This window comes from Pseudopipra pipra, chromosome 1 (genome assembly GCF_036250125.1).
Source record: "Pseudopipra pipra isolate bDixPip1 chromosome 1, bDixPip1.hap1, whole genome shotgun sequence".
Taxonomy (NCBI): domain Eukaryota; kingdom Metazoa; phylum Chordata; class Aves; order Passeriformes; family Pipridae; genus Pseudopipra; species Pseudopipra pipra.
Genome location: NC_087549.1, coordinates 51,020,317 through 51,041,544, shown reverse-complemented (window position 1 = coordinate 51,041,544; position 21,228 = coordinate 51,020,317). Strand labels below are relative to the sequence as shown.

At 39.9% G+C, this 21,228-nt stretch overlaps 1 protein-coding gene across 1 annotated transcript; it reads left to right on the top strand.

Annotated features, from left to right (window-relative positions):
• The first annotated feature begins 15,066 nt into the window (after positions 1-15,066).
• LOC135415011 (uncharacterized) lies at positions 15,067-17,441 on the top strand. Its single transcript, XM_064656491.1, has one exon. It carries the CDS (start codon positions 15,888-15,890, stop codon positions 17,409-17,411), a length of 1,524 nt encoding a protein of 507 aa, XP_064512561.1. The 5' UTR covers positions 15,067-15,887; the 3' UTR covers positions 17,412-17,441.
• The last annotated feature ends 3,787 nt before the right edge of the window (positions 17,442-21,228 follow it).

Here is a 21,228-nt window from a genome sequence, read left to right as displayed (position 1 = left end):
AAATATTTGTTTTTATTAAAACAATGATGGATACTCTTTGAAGGGAGTATATTTTTTTTAACAGGGATATCTCCAATATCATATATATATATTTTTGATCAAAACCCATCAATGCTACCTTGCTTTCATCAAAGAAAACCGTATCAGCTGAACTTCAGAGACCTCTCAGGAGAGTATGGTCATTAAAGTAGGGCTTAGGAGGAGAAGTGAAATTATTCAAGTATGATATCATCAAGAATACCATTGTTTTGTAAGGAATCTATTCTTTTCACATCCTTAACAATTTCCAGAGAGGTGACTGCATTAATTATTAAAACTGTATGAATGTCTAGAAATACAGTAGATCAAAGAGTTTTCCTTGAATAAACAATTGGACCAATTGCCAACATGGAAATGTCAATGAAGTATTTGACAAAATTCCTTTTTTTGTCATCTTTTTGTGTCTCTTCTCCTATCCCTGTGATAACAAGCAAACACACAAGAGATCCTGAAGATATTATTTATACAGCAGCAGTTTCCAGGAAGCAAACTGTGCTGGACTAACAAATACAAGAAAACATAGACACTGTCCAGAGAGTTGTTTAGGGAACAATGATTTAGTATTGATATAACACTGGGGTGCTAAGTGTTGAAAAGAATTACAACTAATGGGTCCAGGGGTCTAGACCTGTAGGTTGGGCTGGGCAGTTAAAGGAGGATTAAGTGAAGTATCTATCTTATGAGGAATCTTGCTTCTGCATCATGCGAGAGAACATGGATTAGAAACATGTCAGTGAGTAGGTGATGGCACCTAGAATCTTGTGAACTCTCTCAGAGATACGATCAAAGGAAGATGTTCTTCTCTACAGAGAAATGAAAAATAAATTTGTGTCCCTCAGACCCCACAACTGAAGACTTGAAAGAAAAAGAAGAGTGCAAATATTCTGCCTGAGCCAGACCTGGACTTTAATACTAAACACCAAGGAGCCATGAGTATTTCTAAGACCAGAAAATAAATGTTTAATTGTCATCTGGGCAGCAGGTAGTGGAGAGGAAGGAAGACTTCAACTAATGAGAAAGGAGAATAGAACTGCAAAACCATTTGTAGATTAAATGGAAATGGACTATTAAAATTACATATTAAAATTATTATATTTAATTAATATAATAAATTATTTTTTAAATGTAAGTTTTCATTATTCTTTATTTGTACAGCAGGTATGGTATGTATGGTCTTTCGAGGCTACCAAAAGATGCTGTTCTACCTGGCAGAAGTCGAACTTTATGAGTCTTGTGGGGCCCTTTCAACTCAGAATATTCTATGACCTGGGAAAATATAACCTCTGCCTTGATCTTGCAAACAGATCTGTGCCCAAGAATTCTTACATGAAAATATTAAACAGATCTTGCAGAAGAAACTCTGCCAGTAGCCTGAGTCAGGGCTTGAAATCTTACTAGGCAACCGATACATATAAAGAAAAGAGAGTTTAAAACCATTTAGGAAACCATCACATTTAACAGATTTTTTCTTAGAACTTCTCTTTGTCTTTGCCATTTTTAAGAAGTCTATTCTTTGTGAATTAATATTCATATTCTTCTAAGAAAAACTGGCTCACAAGAATCACAATTTGAATAAAAGGAGATTTACCTTATCCTTTTTCTGACAGATTCAACTTTTGTGGGTTTGGAAGAAAACTAAATAAAAATCACACACGAAGTGTGGCTTTATTTCTACTTTTTCTTTATTTTTGTGTTTATATGGTAATCTATTTGATCCATGAATTAAAACAATGTCTAGCTTATTTTACCATCCTGGAAACGCTGTCTTATTGCTGTGCTTGGTTTGCTGAATTATGAAGGAATTATAAGAAATAGTTATTACTTTTGCTTTGCCCCTTATATTAATGCTATATTTCAGTATACTTCTTTGACAGACTCATTAAGGCACAAGGGCAGGCTGGAGAGTAGTGCATCTTCTCCTGTATTTAAATATTGTGAATGCATAGCAAATGGTTCACTGCCAATTAGAACTGACAAAAAGGAACCATTTCTAAGTTTTAAAAACCTGCCTTTCTCTGACTCCACTTTAGGTAACAAAGGTAAGGATAATATTTTGTCATAGAGGAATGCAGAAATCGTTCTTGTATTTCTCCACAGTTTCTGGTAGGGTTCTCAGGTTTTAGAGTTAAGTGAAGGTATTTAATACCTGAAGCATTTTGCCTTTACAAAACTTACCCATACAGTTCTTCTGAAGACTTTGGAGAGCTTGGATTTGCAAAGAAATTAATCCATCAGTGTGGATTAATGGCATCGCCTTTGGTCACTACCTTGCTTTAATTTGAGCAGAGCTGTACTTTCTAAGAAAACTGAATTAACTGAGTGATTTTTTCAAACTTCTTTCCTTGAATGAGACAAAAACATTCTGTCATTCTGCATTGCAAAGATTTCGTTGTCCTCAACAAGCTTTATACAATATACAGTGTACAATATGACAATAAAATTCTATTATATAATTATATAATAGCTCTTTCCAGCTCCATGTATTCATTCACGATATTTGAGGTCTATTTAGGTATTGCATCTCCTATCACAGGGAAAAGCTTACATGTTCTTCTGTTAATGACCAAGCAAACCAGGAAATTTATATTTAAGGCTGAAAACCAAAACACAGCTAGTCCCGTATCCCTCAAAGCAAAGACATATCTCATTCTAACTGACATAAAATTTAAATTAAATAATAAACCAGACATAAACATCAGCAAAACAAATAGGAATCATATTAGCCAGCTAGACGTTTTCCCAGTTACAACATAAGAACTGAAGGTGTGTTTAGTATTTGCTGAGTGTGCATAGAGCGTAATTCTTCAGTTAAAAAAAACCCACAAAAACATTGTGAAGACATCCATTTTGATATGCAACCTTGGAGAATAGTTATAATTGTCACTTTCATGCACTCTTTGCTCACATGAGAGTGGTGTTCATGTGACACCAATAGTCCCGGTAGAGAATCAGTGAAAATTTGTGGAGGCCTTGCTGATAATGAGAGAGAGATGAATATGCATTGGCAACATTATTTCAGTTTAAGGTTGTTGAAGCTTCTGCTACAGAGACATTAGAAGGTCGATTGTGAGATTTAGATTGGTGCAATGCTTTGAGTTCATGACTACAGACACCACTTGAGGTTGCCATTATGATTCTTTGATGAGGTGATTAGTCTAGGAAAATTATTCCATTTCAAACCTGAACCATTAGAAGAATCATTATACATTATGGGACATTACAGTATGTTCTGAGACTGTGATTATTTTAGTATTGTAAAATAAAAGACAGTAAAATAAAATTAATGGCAAATTAGAAACTCTAAGCAGGACTTTCGAATACCATTATAGGCAAAGACGGAAAACTAATTGACACTGCACTGCTTAGTACATCACAAATCAGAAGACAAAAGAAAGAGTCAGAGAAAGGTAACATCTCCTACACGAGCTGACTAAAGAAATGAGTGGCCATGGAATGAGACAAAAAAAAATCATCATTAATAAAAATCAGAACTTCAAATGAAGAAAGCACAGTGTCTCAAAAATATTCTTATCCCAGTTTCATGCCTGAAAACAGAATCTGTGACCCTCCTAACAGATATTTGACTTACTGCTTCTTAAACATGTCTGTTAGCAGAGACTGCATAATCTATCCAGGCAATCAACTCCCAAGCTCCACTACTTTCATCAGTAATAATAATGTCTAAACTGAATCTTTGATAATGTATAAACTGAATGTTTTTGTCTGTTATTTAAGCTCATTGCTTTTGCTGTGTACATATCATGTGTCCCCCCTGTAGGAAGCAATTTTTTTGTGTATTTCAAAACTATTAGTATGTTCTCTGTGGTCTTTTCTCTATCAGGATAAATAAGCTCAGTTCATCCTATCTTTTTCCAAAGGTAATTTTTTCTAGGTTTTGTCATTTTTATCAGCATCTTTCTTGACATATAGTACACCAACCTGGACCTGTTCCTTCAGCTAAATCCTTTACAGTGGTAAGGTTAATTTCATCTGTCTGAAAAGAAAATCAGAAAATTGAGAAATGGTCATTTTTCTGCACAGAAAAGAATGACTAGTTGAAATATAATCTGAACAAAAGATTAGTTTATTTAAAATGCATTCCATGCGCACATCAACATGGCTTTGAAATGGCCTTGGTGTTGGGGGAAGAACTAGTATATCTGATGTTTTCAGATTTAACCAAAATGCTCTCTTGAGATGTTTTTATTTTGCCTGGAACCTTTTCATTTTCATTGGTACGACTCTTCATGAAAAATGTGAAATTGCACATGAAACTGTAGACACCTTATCATCTAACCATGTGTCTGGTCCAAGCGTTCCAAATAATACTGGACTGCCAAAAGTCTCCTTTTGGAAACAAGTGTTATATTTAATATATCTCATCCTGCTTTGTGTAATTTCCCATGCTTTGGAAAGAAAATGATTTGTTAGGTGACAAATTTACAGCTGGCAAATACGTACTTGTTACAAAAGTCCAAGAAATATCTCTAAAATTTCAGTGGAAGATAACAAAACTGTAAGTGAATATTGCGCAAGTCAAAGCTGACAATACATGTTGATAACATTCATTTGAATTGCTCATACAGGTCAACTCATTTAAAATTAATTCCAAGCACACAGAGGAAATACTTGATGTCATTGTGGAGAGATCAATAAAAAAATGCTCTTTAACATGCACCATCCACTAAGAAAGTGAAGAAATTACTAGAATACATACAGTATAAAATGAAATGAAAACTAATGAAGGTTTCACTGTCTTGAAAAAACGGATACGTGAGCCATACAAATTTTGAATCAGCTCACAAAGAATGGATGGCTCAGAAAAAAAAGACAGCAAAGATGTCTTTTTTAAAGAAAAGACATGTCTTTTTTAAAGACATTAAAAAATGCTCAAAAGAGAATTTGCACTGAAGAGGAGATGCTCAAAAGTATCCATGATAGAAAAAATTGAAGCAGTGAGTTGGGCCGAGAGGGTAAATAAGAAATCTCTGCTCATCCTTTTCTTATGTAAAAACAGAAAAATAAGTGCCAACAAAAGAACGACTGAAAACAAAGGCATACCTACCCAAGACAATTCCCTGATATTTGCTGGCTATGTCCAAAATATGGGATGCAGCAACATTTCCCAGCTCTCAGAAAAGGTGTGTGCAGCTCACAAGGGTCCAAGCCAAACAGTGCAAGAGTACTATAGATTTCTCCTTTGTCTCTCAATTTTCCAGAAGAGGAAAAGCCCATTACGCAGGTCAAAATCCATCCATCTTGCCCAGGGACTTGAGTGACAAATCCATGTTGTTGCTGGTGAGCAGCTGCCCTACTGTCTGCCAGTAAGTAGTACTAGCCATAGATAGCTACCGTGACAAAACAAATGTTGATATAAAAATAAAAAGAGAATAAAAAGTGACAAAATAAACACATGTGGATAACAACAACATTCAGATTATTATTTCTATTAGGAAGGAGGTAAACTTCACTAGCATGATTGTACAATTTTTCTATATATTATTATATTATTACATTATATTATGTTCCAGACAATTGTGAGATATGGAAATATTAGAAAAAGATCCATTTGTTTAATGTATTATAAAAAGAAAACAAAATCAGATTAAGAAAATGTTAAGAATTCCTGTTTTAAATGTCTAGGTGATATGAACATTGGAGACTCATTTTTCCCACAAATCTGTTGCTCAATTTTATTTTTTGCATTTTGATAGCATTTATTTTGTACCTGTCCAGTGACTAATGTGTCAATGTTTGCTTAACGACCAGTGCTGCAGATGGTGCCCCACCTGGAGCTGGAACCATGTACAGAAATCTCATTATAACTTTAAGAAACTAAACTCTCGATTTAGATTATGCTATTATGAAAAAAATTAGGTTTCGTGTGATGTTAAAATGCTGACATGGTGACAAAATCGTAAAGGCAAGGAAATGCTGTGCTAAAGCTTTCACAAACTGCTTTACTCTTTGCTCAGAAGCTGGCAGCAGGCACGGCCCCGCGTGCTCCCAAAGAAGGAGTTCATTTATCATGAGGGATGTCGTATTTCCCAAAAACCCTAAACATCTAGTTGCTTTAACAAATATCTTTTATTTGTTGTCACTGCCTTGTGACACATAAAAGAAATATAAGCTGAATTATTCAGTCTCATGCATAACAGCACTGCAAATTTCTCTCCAGGGCTTCATGGAAGACCACTGTCTTTGAGCTGAGCCAGATTTTCTCTGGCTCACGCTGGCCAAACGTGCTTTCCCTGCACCCAGTGCTGCTCATGTTTTTCACATGAAGCAACTATGCAAGGAGGAATCAGCTCTCTTGATTTGCACACCCACAGGCTGAGGAAAGCTCAAAACCCCCATGATATTTCTTGCTTGCTCCCACAAATAGCCACAACTCTAACGACAAAAGGTTCTGTCCTTGTCTGCAAGAGTTTAAAATGACAGGCTGAGTATTCATAATTGGCACATAAACTTCAATAGGCTTATATAAAAGGGTTTTTTTACAAAAACAAAGCTGTTTTATCTCCTTTATTTTTAAATGTTACGTAATGCCTCACATTGCTTTAAGTAGGTTTTGTTAGTGAAACATGTAAAGATCATCCTATTTCCATTGGGAAGTTTCAACTCTGTCTTGAAAGTTGCCTAATACTTAAAAGAAGCTTCTTGTTCATAGTTCTACTACTTAGATTTAGTAATTAAGTAACATCCCAAAATGCACTGTACCACTAATTTAGGGTATTTCTGGCTTTAGGGGCCTGTGTGCTAATTGTAGAAACAAATTTATTCACAGTAAATTAAGACAAACAGGAAAGTCTTCAGCTGATATACTGTGGAGAATACTTGCTAAAGCTGAAATGGATTAAAAAACTTCAGTAAGACTTTGTACTAGCAACCTAAACGAAATATGTTTCAGAATTTAAACATAAATAGATAATTCAGTTTTTTAAAAATACCGAGGGAATATTAACTAGGAGTCATGCATGCTAAACCTTGAAGAAATGCTACTGCTCTAAATGCTTTAAGCTTTGCTAGCATAACTGGTGGAGTATATTTCTACTTAATGGAGAACACAAAAGTCTGCTAAAATGTTTAAATACATTATTTTCATAACCCAGGAGAAAGCACACATGGCTGTGTTTCATTTTGTATAGATGCATCCCTCGATTTAACTTTAGTGTTTTGGATAATCATTACATTTTGATTCACTGTTATACAACTATAGTCAAAACATAGGTACTGCCTGTAACAGAAAACTCCCCACTTAGATACTGCTGAGTTTGTATAATGCTTTTTTATAGCATCAAACTTCCATTATAAAATCTGGAAATTAGATAACCATATAATAAGAAAAGTATTAATTCTTGATGTCTCATCCATATATGTAGAGATTTCAGCATTGTGACAACAATTTGGTAACTATTGTCAGTATTCCACTAGTTTAACAAATGCCACTTTTCATGGGACCAAAAAAATTCCTGAATGTAATGAAATCAGTTCCTACTTTGGGTTTTATTTTTTCTTTGTTAAGTACTTGTCATGGTTATGCCATGCCATACCATAAAGCCATGCCGTGGTTTTTTCCATAGCAATAGGACTAGGTGAATCAGCTACAAACCTGACATATGCTCTTGCACTATTTAACCACAAGAAGGACACAGGGATCTTTTCCTTTCAGCCAAATAATAGATCCCTATGTTGTCAGTCCATGGGACAAAGAGTCTTTACCATCTTCTGGGTATACATCAACCCAGCTTTGGGATGCAGCCCAGCAGTGGGGCACACATGGGCTGTTGAGGAGGCTTCCCTGTGCCCTGGGAAGTGTAGGGGGGGCTTGCACCCCCTGATCGCACCATCTCCTGCCTGGGAAATGCAGTGCAGTGTTGTGTGGTGAGAGTTCAGATTGATGAAGAAACAGAGGATCTGTCTCCCTTTGGACTCAACTTCTTTTTCTTCCTTATACGGCATCAGTGTCTGTTCCTCAGACTAGTGAAACTAGACAAATAAACTAAAGGGGAAAATAGAAAGGGTGCATGACTGGGTTCTTGCACTAAATTCTAAGAATAGATTATTTAACTTATCTTTCTGGACAGTTAAGGCCATCGATGTGTCCCTGAGGATAACTAGCTGCCTACATGAAACACATTGTCTCTGCATTTGTTGACCTTATGATTCACACAGTAGTTTTAATCAGATTCTCCAGAACACCTAGTTTCCTGATGCTGAAAAAAAATTTGAACTTTCAATATCCCTCCTAGAGGTACAGTTTCACTGAGAAATCCGAAATGTTTCTGCTCCAGCAAAACTTGCAGGAATAAAGCCCAAAGGAGATGCTATGACAGAAGATACAGCTCAATTTTAGACAATAGAGTTTTGGTTATTCACAACATTACATGTCCCCAGGCTCTTCTGTAATTTGAGAATGTACTCAGGATATGTATCATGGGGTAGTATCTACGTTCCCATTTCTTACGCTCATGATATGACTGAGTTTTCATGGTCTCTAGAAGAAAATCAGTGTAGTTGGTCTGACTTCAGTGCAATATTTAGAGGAACCAACACAAACTTCGTTCATTTTGGAATATTTCCTTTAACAAAATGAATGCAATTAAAAAGAGATTTATTAAATGACTGTCCACTTTTCTCTGCTACAGAAAGTGTTTACTGTTCAGAGTTTAATTTAGTTACTTTACTTTTTGGAGATTTATTTTAAGCCTTTCTCATTTGTTGAAATAGCAATTTGCACATTGTATAAGCTGTTTATAGATTTCAACTGCTAGAAGGTTGTTAGGGATATGAATCTATTTTGCCTTCAGGCATGTCTGTCAAAGACTGATCTGAAATGAAAAAATAATTACATACTGTTTCAGATTATGTTTTGATGGTATTTTTGATATCCAATACAACTGAAGCAGCCTTTTTTCTTTAGGGGAGAATAAAAGCAGCAAAACCACTTTGTTCCAGTGGAAGGAGCAGATTGATTTATACTTATGCTAAAAACCTGTAATCAGGGTTGGAAGTGCTCTCTGTGGAGAGCATGGGATATCATATCTGGGAGAGACAGAATGGGTTTGATTTGTCATCTTCCCCTTTCAAAGTCTAACTAAGTGAAATATCTACAGCACTTCAGGAGAGAATTACTTCACCTAATCACTTGTCCCCATGCATAGTTGAGCAGATGTGTGTTGTAACCACAGAGGGGTGAAAAACAAGCAGGCAGAAGGTAAAGCCTGAGCTCTGGATAGCAATACATGTAGGCTGCTTGTCTGCCCTTCCCTTCCTGAAGAGCATCTCTGCTATGGCCAGATTGGAGGGAGTTCTTCAGCTCTGGCAGCACAGGAGCAGCACATCCTTTGCAACCAGTTGTGTTTTGCCCATAGTTACCTATAGTTAGAGCAACCATTCATTAAAAAATACAGAGCAGAGGGGAAAACATAAGCTGTTTTTGTCATTAATTTTAGTTTTCTGTACCTGCTTTGCCTGATATTTCAGGTTTAACAATGGTAGGACTGGCAAAAGAATAGAAAATAATTAATGTCCAGTTCTAAACCTCTAAGGAATGACAGTTTCTTGCAAATATTTTTCTTGGAGAGAAAAGGAGAACTGGATGGGTGAACTATGAAGTGGCTGAAAAACTGGCTGAACTGCTGAGTGTGATCCAAAGTGCAACCGGCGTCTGCTTACAATCAGCATCCTCAGAGATCGCCACTGAGTCCTTCTCAAGCAAGCTGGAGAGATGCGCTGGCAGAAATCTCACCCGGATCAACAAAGAGCAAATGCAGAGCTCTGCATCTGTAGGGAAATAACCCATGCAGCTCCTGCACAGGCTTTGAAGCAGCTGGGAAGGAGAGGACAAGGGGGCCTGGCAGGTGCACGATGAGCAGGAGTCAGCAGCAGGCCATGGTAGCAACGAAACTGAGCCCTCATCAGGGCAGTGCTAGCACACGTATGGCCAGTTCAATTTACATATAAGGAAAAACGTCCTCACAGATAGAGTGGCTAATTTCAGGAGTAGGTTCCCCAGAGGTGATAAGGAACATGCCTCCTTGGAGATTTTCAAAACTCACCTGGCCAAGGCCATGAGCAGGACCCATTTTTTTGAGAAGGACCTTGGATCCCAGGATTCTTGCTACCTAAATTAGTCTGTGTTTCGATGTCAAAGAAGAAAAGCAGACTACGCCTTAGTGCTCCTAGAGACAAAGATTTATCTGGGTAGGGGACCTTGTTCACTGTTCCATCTCATAGATCAGGAAAATTTCTAACAATGAAACAAACACTGAAAGAGGGGATGAGGGGGATAATGGAAGAAGGGAATCAGCTCCCTTTTGAACACATTCATAAGCAGCAATAATCTTTTTGGATTATAAAAACTGCAGCCTGGAGAATTATTATATCTACCAAACTACTGGCAGAAATGGACCTAAATTCTATGAGTTTGACATAATTTTATCTGTTTACATGAACTGAGTTGTATGATGAGCTATTTTTAACTGGTGATAATGAACTCCAACAGCTTACAGGACATATGAGAAAGATGGGTCCAACGGTGCAGAGACAAGACAGGAAATCAGAAGGCTCCTCACAAAACTACAGCATGCTAAATATTTTTCATAAATGCTTTGAAAAAGTTCAAATGGAAAATATTGAACAAATGTAATAGAATATTACTAATATTATTGTACTTAGTATAAATGCTGTTAGCAATAAAAGGAGATGAAGAACACAACCCTGCTTGCTATGGCATAAAATTTATATTAAGAAGAATTACCTATGAACAGAATCTTTTAAGAAAGAGTCTCACTAAGGATCAGCTATCCTTCATGCTATAACAAATGAGTAGTAACCACAGGAAAATAATCTTCCACCTGGTAGATAAATGGACAGAATGTCACAAATGGAGAACAGACAAAGACATACCAAGTAGAATTTTAAAATCAAATGTGGCTGTACCAGGAGATTGTGGTTAACCGTTATCATCAGTTCCAGAAACTACTGAGTCTTTCCAGTATCAGTCAGTCTATATGTAGATAAGATTTTCATTTTACTGAAAAGCATAATGCTCTTTTAGTCTCTTATGTTCTGAAGACCGCAACAGTTTCTACCATTGTGTCCTGTGGCCACGGGTTATCACTTAGTGCCTTTTGTTAGAACACATAGATCTGCTTAGTCCTTCATTTTCAAATTCATGAGACACTGGGTAGCAGAGAATAAACAAATATGAAATGTCTGTGATAATCACATATGAATTTTAGGATGTCATTGTTTACTCTGAGATGAAGTTTTAAGACATTGGAAAAACCCGTATTTCTGTACTTGAGCTGTTTCCAACTATTTTTTTGGTGCTGCCTACCTAGCCTGTGCAACTTTCAGTCTGAATAACTGTTTCCTGCAGAAATTCTAAATAAAGAGAAACTCATCCCACACAAGCTCAAAACTCGTCAGGTGCTATTTTACATCGCTGCATGAATTTCTTTGACAAGGATTAGAGATGCACGGAAACAGGTGAAAAACATGAAGTTACAAAATTTAAGGTATCATTGCTGTAACTCCTTTAATTGTAAGTAAGTAGCAGAAAAGAAGAAATAATTTGTATTGTACAACTATTCCAAACTGACAAATTGGAAAGGCTCCTGGCCTTTCCTGCATCCCCTTCAAAGGATTTAGATGCTTTAAAAATGATCTTGCTTTCTGAGGTCACCTGGGTCTTTCTTGCTCCTGTCCCATCAAAAGTCAGCAGCAGATGGAGAGCCCTGAGCTTGGAGAGCAAATGAGTTTGCTACCAGCTCTGCAGTGCCTAGGAAAACCAGGTGATAAGAAAGGAGATTTTTCAGCCCTTTACAAAGCAGGGTTCACCCTCAGTGTGAATCACTGAATATTGGATACAGTCTAGTCTATGATTAGTTATGGCTTGCTCTGGAATGAAGTTCTTAATACCCATTTTGAATCTGCATCATTTCTATTAATGATTTTAGAAGGTTCTGTTTTGATTTATGCTACTGAATTTGATGCGCTAATGTTTAGCTGAAGGGTTGCCATTGCTGATTTTGGATAAAAACAATATCCATTGTGGGGCCTGGAGGAGTATGTTTTCCTCTCCTATTTTACACCTGACATTGTTTCTGCTGAAATTTATTTGCTGAGATTTCTTCAGTAACTTATTTCTATGCCATGGTTTTGATTTTCTTTCTGTTTGTTTGTTTGCTTGGGGTTTTTTGTCTGTGTTTTGATTTGCTGCTCTCTCAGTTCTTCAAATCATGCTTACCAAGATATGACTTTAAAGCAGGGAAAGCAGTGGTGACCACAAAAATCCTTTTAAATCCAGTCTTCTGGGTATTAGAGTATTACTTGAGATTGGTGGGGAATCTATACACACTTTTGATCTCTCCGTAGATAGAAAATCCTTTACAAGATTTGCATTGGATTTGCATTTTCATTTCATGAGCATATATTTTTGCTAAATTAAGAAGGAAATTATTTAGGTGTATGCGGATATTTCCTCCTCATATTCTTGTTTGTGCTTTGAAAAACTTCTCTAGAACATTTAGTTTGATATTAGCAAGGAAAAAGAGTTGAACTGTGTATGACCAATGACTGGGTAGTTTATCCTCTATAGTCAGTGTTTAATAGTTTTTTAATTCAGAAAGATATTATATATTCCATGCAACTGTACATAACTTACATTAAAAGGTTAGATAATAATCAAGCAGCACATAGGATGGAAGGGACCATGACTTTGTGTGTTTTACATCTATTTGTAACTGTTCCTTGTAGACTGTGAGTTCTCAAAATAGCAGGACTGCAAGCAAAGAAGAGGGCACTTGGAAGTGCGCTGCTTTCTGCTGGCTGTATTCTTAACCATTCAATCTTTCCAGTGTGCTTTTATTGCCTTTCAGAACACAAAATATTCTTTAACTTCTTTGGCATGGCTGGAAAAAGAATTAAAGTGATGATGAAAAGTTGATGCCTACAGCATGGGTAAATCTATGTATGATCTCCCACTTGAGTATACACCAAAATCCCATCCATTTTCCAGGATGGAAAATGCAAATATACACAAAAGAAGAAATTAGAAAAACATGTGACTTAGAGGTGCTCAAGAGAAGAGCTTAATTGGAAGATGGAAGTCTGAGGTTATGTCTGACACACCCTGGAGCACTATGTCTCAGCACAGGGCAACTGGGACAACAAAGCCTGAAGGGAAAGGGACACAAGGAGCCAAACCTGGTTGTCTTCCTTATACTGCCTCTCATGTGGGACCGTGAAGTGAATGAATCATAGAACAGTTTGGGTTGGAAGGGACTTTTAAAGGTCATCTAGTCCTACCATCCTGAAATAAGCAGGGACATCTTCAAGTATATTGTGTTTCTCAGAGCCCTGTTCAACCTGGCCTTCAATGTTTCGAGCGATAGGGTATTCACCACCTTTCTGGGCAACCTGTTTCAGTGATTCATCATCCTCTTTGTAAAAAACTTCTTCCTTATATCAGTCTGAATCTATCTTCTTTCATTTTAAAGCCATCAGCCCTTGTCCTTTCACTTCACACCTTTGTAAAAAGTCCTTCCAGCTTTCCTCTAGGCCCCCTTTAGGTACTGGAAGGCTGCTATAAGGTCTTCCTGGAGCCTTCTCTTCTCCAGGCTGAACAAACCCAAGTATCTCAGCCTGTCTCCATAGGAGAGGTGTTCCAACCCTCTGATCATCTTTGTGGTCCTCTTCTGGACTTGCTCCAACAAATCCATGTTTTCTTTGTAGTGGGAATCCCAGAGCTGGATGCAGTGGACGCCAGGTAGGGTCTTACCAGAGTGGAGAAGAGGTAGAATCACCTCCCCTCACCTGCTGACCGTGCTTCTTCTGATGCAGCCCAGGATGCACTTGGCTTTCTGCCTTGCAAGCTCACATTGCCTGCTCATGTCCAATCTCTCCTCCACTAATTCTTTCCTGGCAGGACTGTTCTCAATCCATTCATACCCCAGCCTGTGTTGATACTGGGAGTTGCCCCACCCCAGGTGCAGCACCTTGCACTTTGCCTTGTTGATCCTCTTGAGGATCCCATGTTGAACCTCAATGACCCCCACATAGGGTTTTGTTTCAAAGGAAGAAAAACTTATGAAAAAAAGCACTATACTCATTCACAGTTATGCCGTGTGGGCAGTTAAGGACTTAGGAGCAAACTGTTGAGTTAGGCTATAAGCTAGGTGTGTCCATAGGCATCCAATTAGACTGTGCTTTGGCTTTACCGTGTAACACACAATTTCCTGCAGAGTACAACAGCACTGATTCCATAACAGATGGGTAATTCTGGTCTCATGAAATCTGCACACAAGCTCTGAAATAAAACCTGATATAACAGCTGAAATGGCCACTAAAGATTAAAATTGCATCCTGTGAAGGATCTCATCATGGAGCAGGGAGTGCCAATGATAATGTCTTTCTCTGAAGCCCTGCTGTGACCCCACCTGCAACACTTCAAAGCACCCCCTGTCAGAGACTGAAATGGTTGATGATTTATGCATTCTAGGAGACTTTTGCAGGCTTTCGACTTGCATGATACCTCTGATGAGCAGTCGAGCCCCTCCCTCCCTCCAGTGCTGAAGGTGTGAAGTCCTGACCTTGCAGGCTTTTGACTATTGATACATCTGATGGGCAACCGAGGCCTCCCTCCCTCCAGTGCTGGAGGTGTGAAGTCCTGAAAAGACAAGTCCTGACCTTGCAGGCTTTTGACTATTGATGCATCTGATGGGCAACCAAGGCCTCCCTCGCTCCAGTGCTGAAGGTGTGAAGTACTGACCTTGCAGGCTTTTGACTATTGATGCATCTGATGGGCAACCAAGGCCTCCCTCGCTCCAGTGCTGAAGGTGTGAAGTACTGACCTTGCAGGCTTTTGACTATTGATACATCTGATGGGCAACCAAGGCCCCCCTCTGCTAAACTTGAAAGGCGGGAACCAGGCGAAACACAAAGGACACAGCACAAGGCCTAGAAGATGCCTCAGGTGGACTAAGCCCAAAAAAGGAAAAACAACCCCTCATGCCAGGGAGGTGCCAGAGCATGCTGAGGGTATATAAACTGACTGGTGACTTTGAGAATTCGGGAGTTCTCCTTCTCCCCCACCGCCTGCGAATCAAGACCATCGCTCTCAAGCATCGCTGGATCCAGTGGGCGGTGACTATGTCCATTTCTTTTATACTCTCAGCTTCTCTTTTCCCTTACTCTCATCCTGGTTTTCCTCTCCCCTAAACAGTTTCTCCCCCCCCAAAAGGGGTTCTTCTCTTTTCTCTTACTCTCCCTGGCTCTTATCCTGCCTTTCCCTCCCCTATGCATTTTTCTCCTCCCCAGAAAGGTTATGACAGCACCCAAAAGTGTTAGCTTACCTATTGATTATGACAGCACCCAAAAATGTTAACTTACCTGTTGATTCAAAATTGTTAAAATAAATCTTATCAATATATATTTTCATACACCGATTATTTAGTGTCGTTTCGCTTTAATCCACGCCAAAGGAATTTTTGATAAAACCTGGGTTACCTCCCCCCTCCTCTTTTCCTGGGGCGGGTCGTAACATTTTTTGGCGTCACGGACAGGATCCTTTGGATATAGTGGAGTAATCGGTGTAGTCTAAAACTGGTACCGAGGGCGAGTCAAATGGTGACTGTCCCCTCGCAATAAAATTATAGTAAGAATTTGTCTCCTCTCGGTGTGACCCGGGCACATCAGACCTGTTGAAAGGTGTCCTGGTGTGGCCTGGACCTGTTGAAAGGTTCTCTGGTACCTGGACCTGTTGAAAGGTTTTCCAGGAGAGAGTCAAACCAGCCCTCAGAGGGCTAAGGGGGAGAAAGACATTAACCTAAGCCGGGTTAATGACTGAGGCAAAGGGGATGATGACACCCCAGGTTGTGTTATATGGGGATTATTCCCTCCTAATAGCTATCCTTGGTTTAGAACTGTTTTTTGTGGGTGCTGTCTTAGGCGTATTCCTTAGAGCAGTGCAAAGGCAAAAATCAGCTATTCAAAAATCTGTAAGTGAAATGATAAAATCTTTCCAAGAGTCAATGAGAACTTTGCAGGACCAGCTAGGAAAAGAGGCTATTCAAAAATCTACCGGTGAGGTGATAAGGTCTCTTCAAGAGACAATGAAGGCATTACAGGAGCAATTAGAAAAAGAACGCCTGCAGTTAACTGCTGAACGTCAGGCACTGGAGAAAGAGAGAGAGATTAACTCATTGCTTAGGTCAGCCCTTGAAGATGAGGAGGAACAAAATGAAAGGCTTAAAAAAATACTGGAAATGAAAAATTGTGAATTGCGAGACATTAATTCAAAATACCCTAAACCGGTAGATGCTAACAAATCCCTGTACCCCTCTGGGGAATTAGAAGAGTTGAAGCAAAGTTACCCGGAGGAGGGGGTAATACATATGCGTCCCCTCATTAAAACTGAAACCACTGGCCAGGGGACAGACAGGCAAACTACCACACGAATTACCCCGTACACGGGGGAAGCACTGGCCAAAATTCAGGAAAAATACAGTCGTAAGGCCAGTGAATCAGAGACTGAATATGTGTGGAGGGTGTCCCTTACTGGGGGAGATCGGATTTTGTTGAGTGAAGATGAGGCCAGAGGATTTTGGGGCCCTGGGGTCTTCCTGACCACAAATGATAACCGAGCCCCGTGGCCGCTGACCCAGAGAGCTGCCTACTGGGCAGGCGGGTTAGACCCTATAGAAAGGGGAGATCCTCACACAATTAAAACCCCCACAATTGGCCACATTGTCGAAAGTGTACAAAAAACTGCATGCCTCCAATTAATCCATACAAGACTGTTGGACTCGCAGCGACATTCCCCTATGGAACTCGAGGCGGATCCACAAAGATTTCCTGTTCTAATCAGAGGTCTGCCTGATGCACTAAAAACCCATGCTAAACAACTACAAGAACGCATAATGACAACCCCCAGGCCCGGAAGAAGGGGTGCTCCACCAGGAATGACCTGGTTGGAGGTGGCCCAAGAATTGGTAACTACTGGTAGACAGTTGGGGATCTCTGATACAAGTAGTTTTAAACAAAAAACAGATATCAGAAGGGTGGGAGAAACTCGAAAACCACCTTTGGCAGGTAATCGTCAGCAAAATGTGATACCTAGTGAGCGAACAAGGTACAGTTTGTGGGTGGAGGGTGTTGAGAAAGGAATTCCTCGAGAGGTGATGGACAAATTACCTACAGCTAATTTGGAACACTTGATAAAGCATTGGGATAAGATCAAAGAGCATGAGTCACCCCCTGGGGGCAACTCTCCCCAGGAGCCCAACACTGTAGTTCCCTCAGCCCCACCAGAAATCAGTTTAACCAGTTCCCAGCCGGGAAACGGGGTTCGCCTCTCCCAGTAAGTGAGCCGGGGAGCGGTCAGTGGGTTTACATGAGAAGGATCACAGAAAACAGCCAGGGAGATATGGTAATCACTTTCCCTCTCGGCCCTTTTAAATCTCTAGTTACATTCGTAGTAGACACGGGTGCACAGGTCTCAGCACTCCAAACTGAAGCTGCTACTCAGTGTGGCATTAAGCCAGACAAACAAAAGATATGGGTAACTGATGCTTTTGGCAAATCCCAACCCCAACGCACTGCTCGAGTGAAATGCTGGTTACCGGGAGATGAGACAGCCACAGAAACTACCATGATTGTAGGGCCATTACCAGCTAACATCCTGGGGCTAGATTTGCTAAAAGGAAGGGCCTGGACAGATGCCAGAGGGAGAGAATGGGTGTTTGGTCTCCCACCCCCCTCTGTCCGTCTGTTGCAAACTGCTCCAAGTCTGCCTCCTTCTAAAATAACAAACGTAAAACCCTACCCGCTTCCTTTAGGGGCACGTGAAGGAATTGCTCCAGTAATTGCAGAACTGCAGGAGCAAGGAGTGATTATCCCCATACACTCACCATACAATTCACCGGTATGGCCTGTTCGTAAACCTAATGGAAATTGGAGGCTTACAGTAGATTACCGACGTCTCAACTCTAACAGTGGCCCCCTGACAGCTGCAGTACCTAACATAGCTGAGCTGATTGCTACAATTCAGGAGCAGGCCCATCCAATTCTTGCAACTATTGATGTCAAAGATATGTTTTTTATGGTTCCCTTACAGGAGGCAGACCGAGATCGTTTTGCTTTTACCTGGGAGGGTAATCAATATACCTTTACTCGCCTACCTCAGGGATACCGACACTCCCCTACCCTGGCCCATCATGCACTCGCACAGGAGCTGGCTCAAATTACTCCTGAGGAAGGGACTAAGATATATCAATATATTGATGATATTTTAATTGGTGGCTCTGATGTCATACCAGTGAGCCAGACCCAGAAAAATATTATCACTCACCTAGAGAGTCTGGGACTCCAAATTCCCACAGAAAAGGTACAGTCTGCTTCCTCCGAAGTAAAATTCCTAGGTATATGGTGGAAAGGGGGAGCTGTGTGCATCCCTCCTGAAACCTTAAACACCCTAGAACAAGTAAAGATGCCAGAGAGTAAAAGAGACCTCCAGCATGTCTTGGGTTTACTGGTTTTTTGGAGAAAACATGTTCCAGACTTCTCTATTATTGCCCGCCCCCTGTATGACCTAACACGAAAAAAGGCAACATGGGAGTGGACCCCCATGCATGAAGAAGCCCTAAAATTACTAATCTTTGAAGCTAATGTATACCAAACTTTGGGGCCTATACATCCCACAGACCCACTCCAGATTGAGTGGGGGTTTGCAATTCACAGTCTGTCCATACATATGTGGCAGCGAGGACCTGAGGGTCCCACTCGCCCCATTGGTTTTCTTTCTCGCAGCCTAAAAGATGCTGAAAAACGATACTCTGCTTGGGAAAAAGGCCTATTTGTGGTCTGTTTAGCCCTGCAGGAAGCAGAGAAGACAATTCGACACCAATCAATCATCCTGCGAGGGCCTTTTAAGGTTTTAAAACCAGTGATATCTGGAACCCCCCCTCCTGCAGGGGTAGCTCAGAGAGAAACAGTCCGGAGATGGTATGCACAAATTGATCATTACTACCACTCTCGACAAATAACTGAGGGAGCTCCAAAAATACTCCAAATACAGGAACAATCTTGTAAGCTACCTGATTCAAACCCTCCTCCTTCCTGTATAAAACCTGCTCCCGCTTTTGAACCTAACTTAAAAAATGTTTGGTTTACAGATGCTTCTGCCAGGCGAGAGGGAAAAGTGTGGAAATATCGAGCAGTAGCCCTACATGTTGATTCAGGGAACAGGGTAGTGACAGAAGGAGAAGGGAGTGCTCAGGTTGGCGAGTTAGTAGCAGTATGGAGTGTATTTACCAAGGAAGCAGACACTGAAGGAGACACATACATTTACACAGATTCCTATGCAGTATTTAAAGGATGTACAGAGTGGCTCCCTTTTTGGGAACAAAATCAGTGGGAAGTGAATCAAGTATCAGTGTGGCAACAAGAAAAATGGAAAGAGATTCTAAACATTGCTAGACAAAAAACGTTCCTTGTGGGGTGGGTTGCTGCACACCAAACAGGTAACAATCCCGCTCATCTGTTAAACAATCAAGTAGACTCACTGACACGGTTAGCTAAGATAACAATAGAGGGTGAGGGGCAAAAGTGGGAACACTTGTTAGAATGGTTACATGTAAAAAGAGACCACTCGGGAAACAGAGATTTGTTTAAAGAAGCAGTCAGTAGAGGGTGGCCAGTTACCAGAGAACTGTGCAACACAGTAATCTCTGCCTGTAGTCTCTGCCGCACTCGGTTGAAAGATCATGACCCACTGAAAGATCCACCCCTACACCTGAGGGATAACAAGGGATTGTGGGATACCTGGCAGGTAGATTACATCGGTCCTTTCAGAATTTCTTATGGAAAACAATACATCCTGGTCGGGGTAGAAATAATATCAGGACTAACCCTAGCTGAAGCCGTGCGACGAGCCACGGGAGAGAATACTGTGAAAATTCTAAAACTATGGTTCAGTTATCTACCCAAACCAAAGTCTATCCAATCAGACAATGGGAGCCATTTCACTGCCGGGGTGGTACAAGAATGGGCCCGAGAAGAGGGAATTCAGTGGACTTTCCACACTCCATATTATCCACAAGCGAATGGTATTGTAGAACGTACCAATGGGCTCTTAAAGCGAACCATAAAACCTCATAACCCTGAATGGGCCTCCAGAGTTTCTGATGCAGTAACCAAAATCAATAGCCGATGGGGAATAAATGGTTGTCCTCGAATTACAGCATTCTGCCCTGAACCTCCCACTATTCTACCGAGGGAGAATAAAAGTAAAGATCCTGTAAAACTACTCCATTATCCAGGCCAACCTGTATTAGTAAATCTACCCTCCGTGGGACAGGTGCCACTCACTTTAAAAACCCCGGTTAACCCTCATACATGGGTAGCCACAGATGCCCACGGGAAGGACCATCGAATAAACACTCGATGGATTCTTCCTTCTTTTTAACAATCGGTCCGTAGTGGGCCAGATTTGTTCTTTTGCAGAAACCTACCAGCAGAGGAGATAACCTGCCAGCAGAAGAGATCAAACTGCATGAAACCAATGGAGCATCAATTGCAGCAAGAGGCAGAAGAGATAACTGCCCCCACAACTGCTTCTATTATCAGCTTACAAGTATCCCATGAGAAAACGAAATAGCAACAGGACTGAAGACTTATACTGTTCTTTGACATGTATTTATGTTTTTATCTTAATAACTTTGTAATATGCATGCCTGTATGTATTTTTGTCTCAGTAAGTCTGCAATATGTAGAACTTTGCCACAAACATTGTGTTTGTATCCCCTCTACTCCCAGAATTACTTGTGTTATCAGTTTATTAATAATTGTTGACTTATTTGGGTTTTGTTTTTTTTTTTTTATCACGAACAATTCACTGATAAGATTGTGTAAGACGAGCCATTTTATGTACTGCTAGTTTAGTTTTGCCAAGTTTGTTTTGTTATTTTGTTGGGGGGCAGGTTAGCTTGGGAAAAGCTTTTTGAATGTGTTCTTTTATATGAGCAACTTACTGGTAAAATTGTATAAGATGTACTGTTAATTTGATTTTTGTCAAGTTCATTTTGTCCTTTTAAATATCTCTCTCGATTGAGAAACTCAACCAAATATAACCTGGGAGTTAGTACAAGTATTTATGCATATTTAGAGTTATATAAATATGCA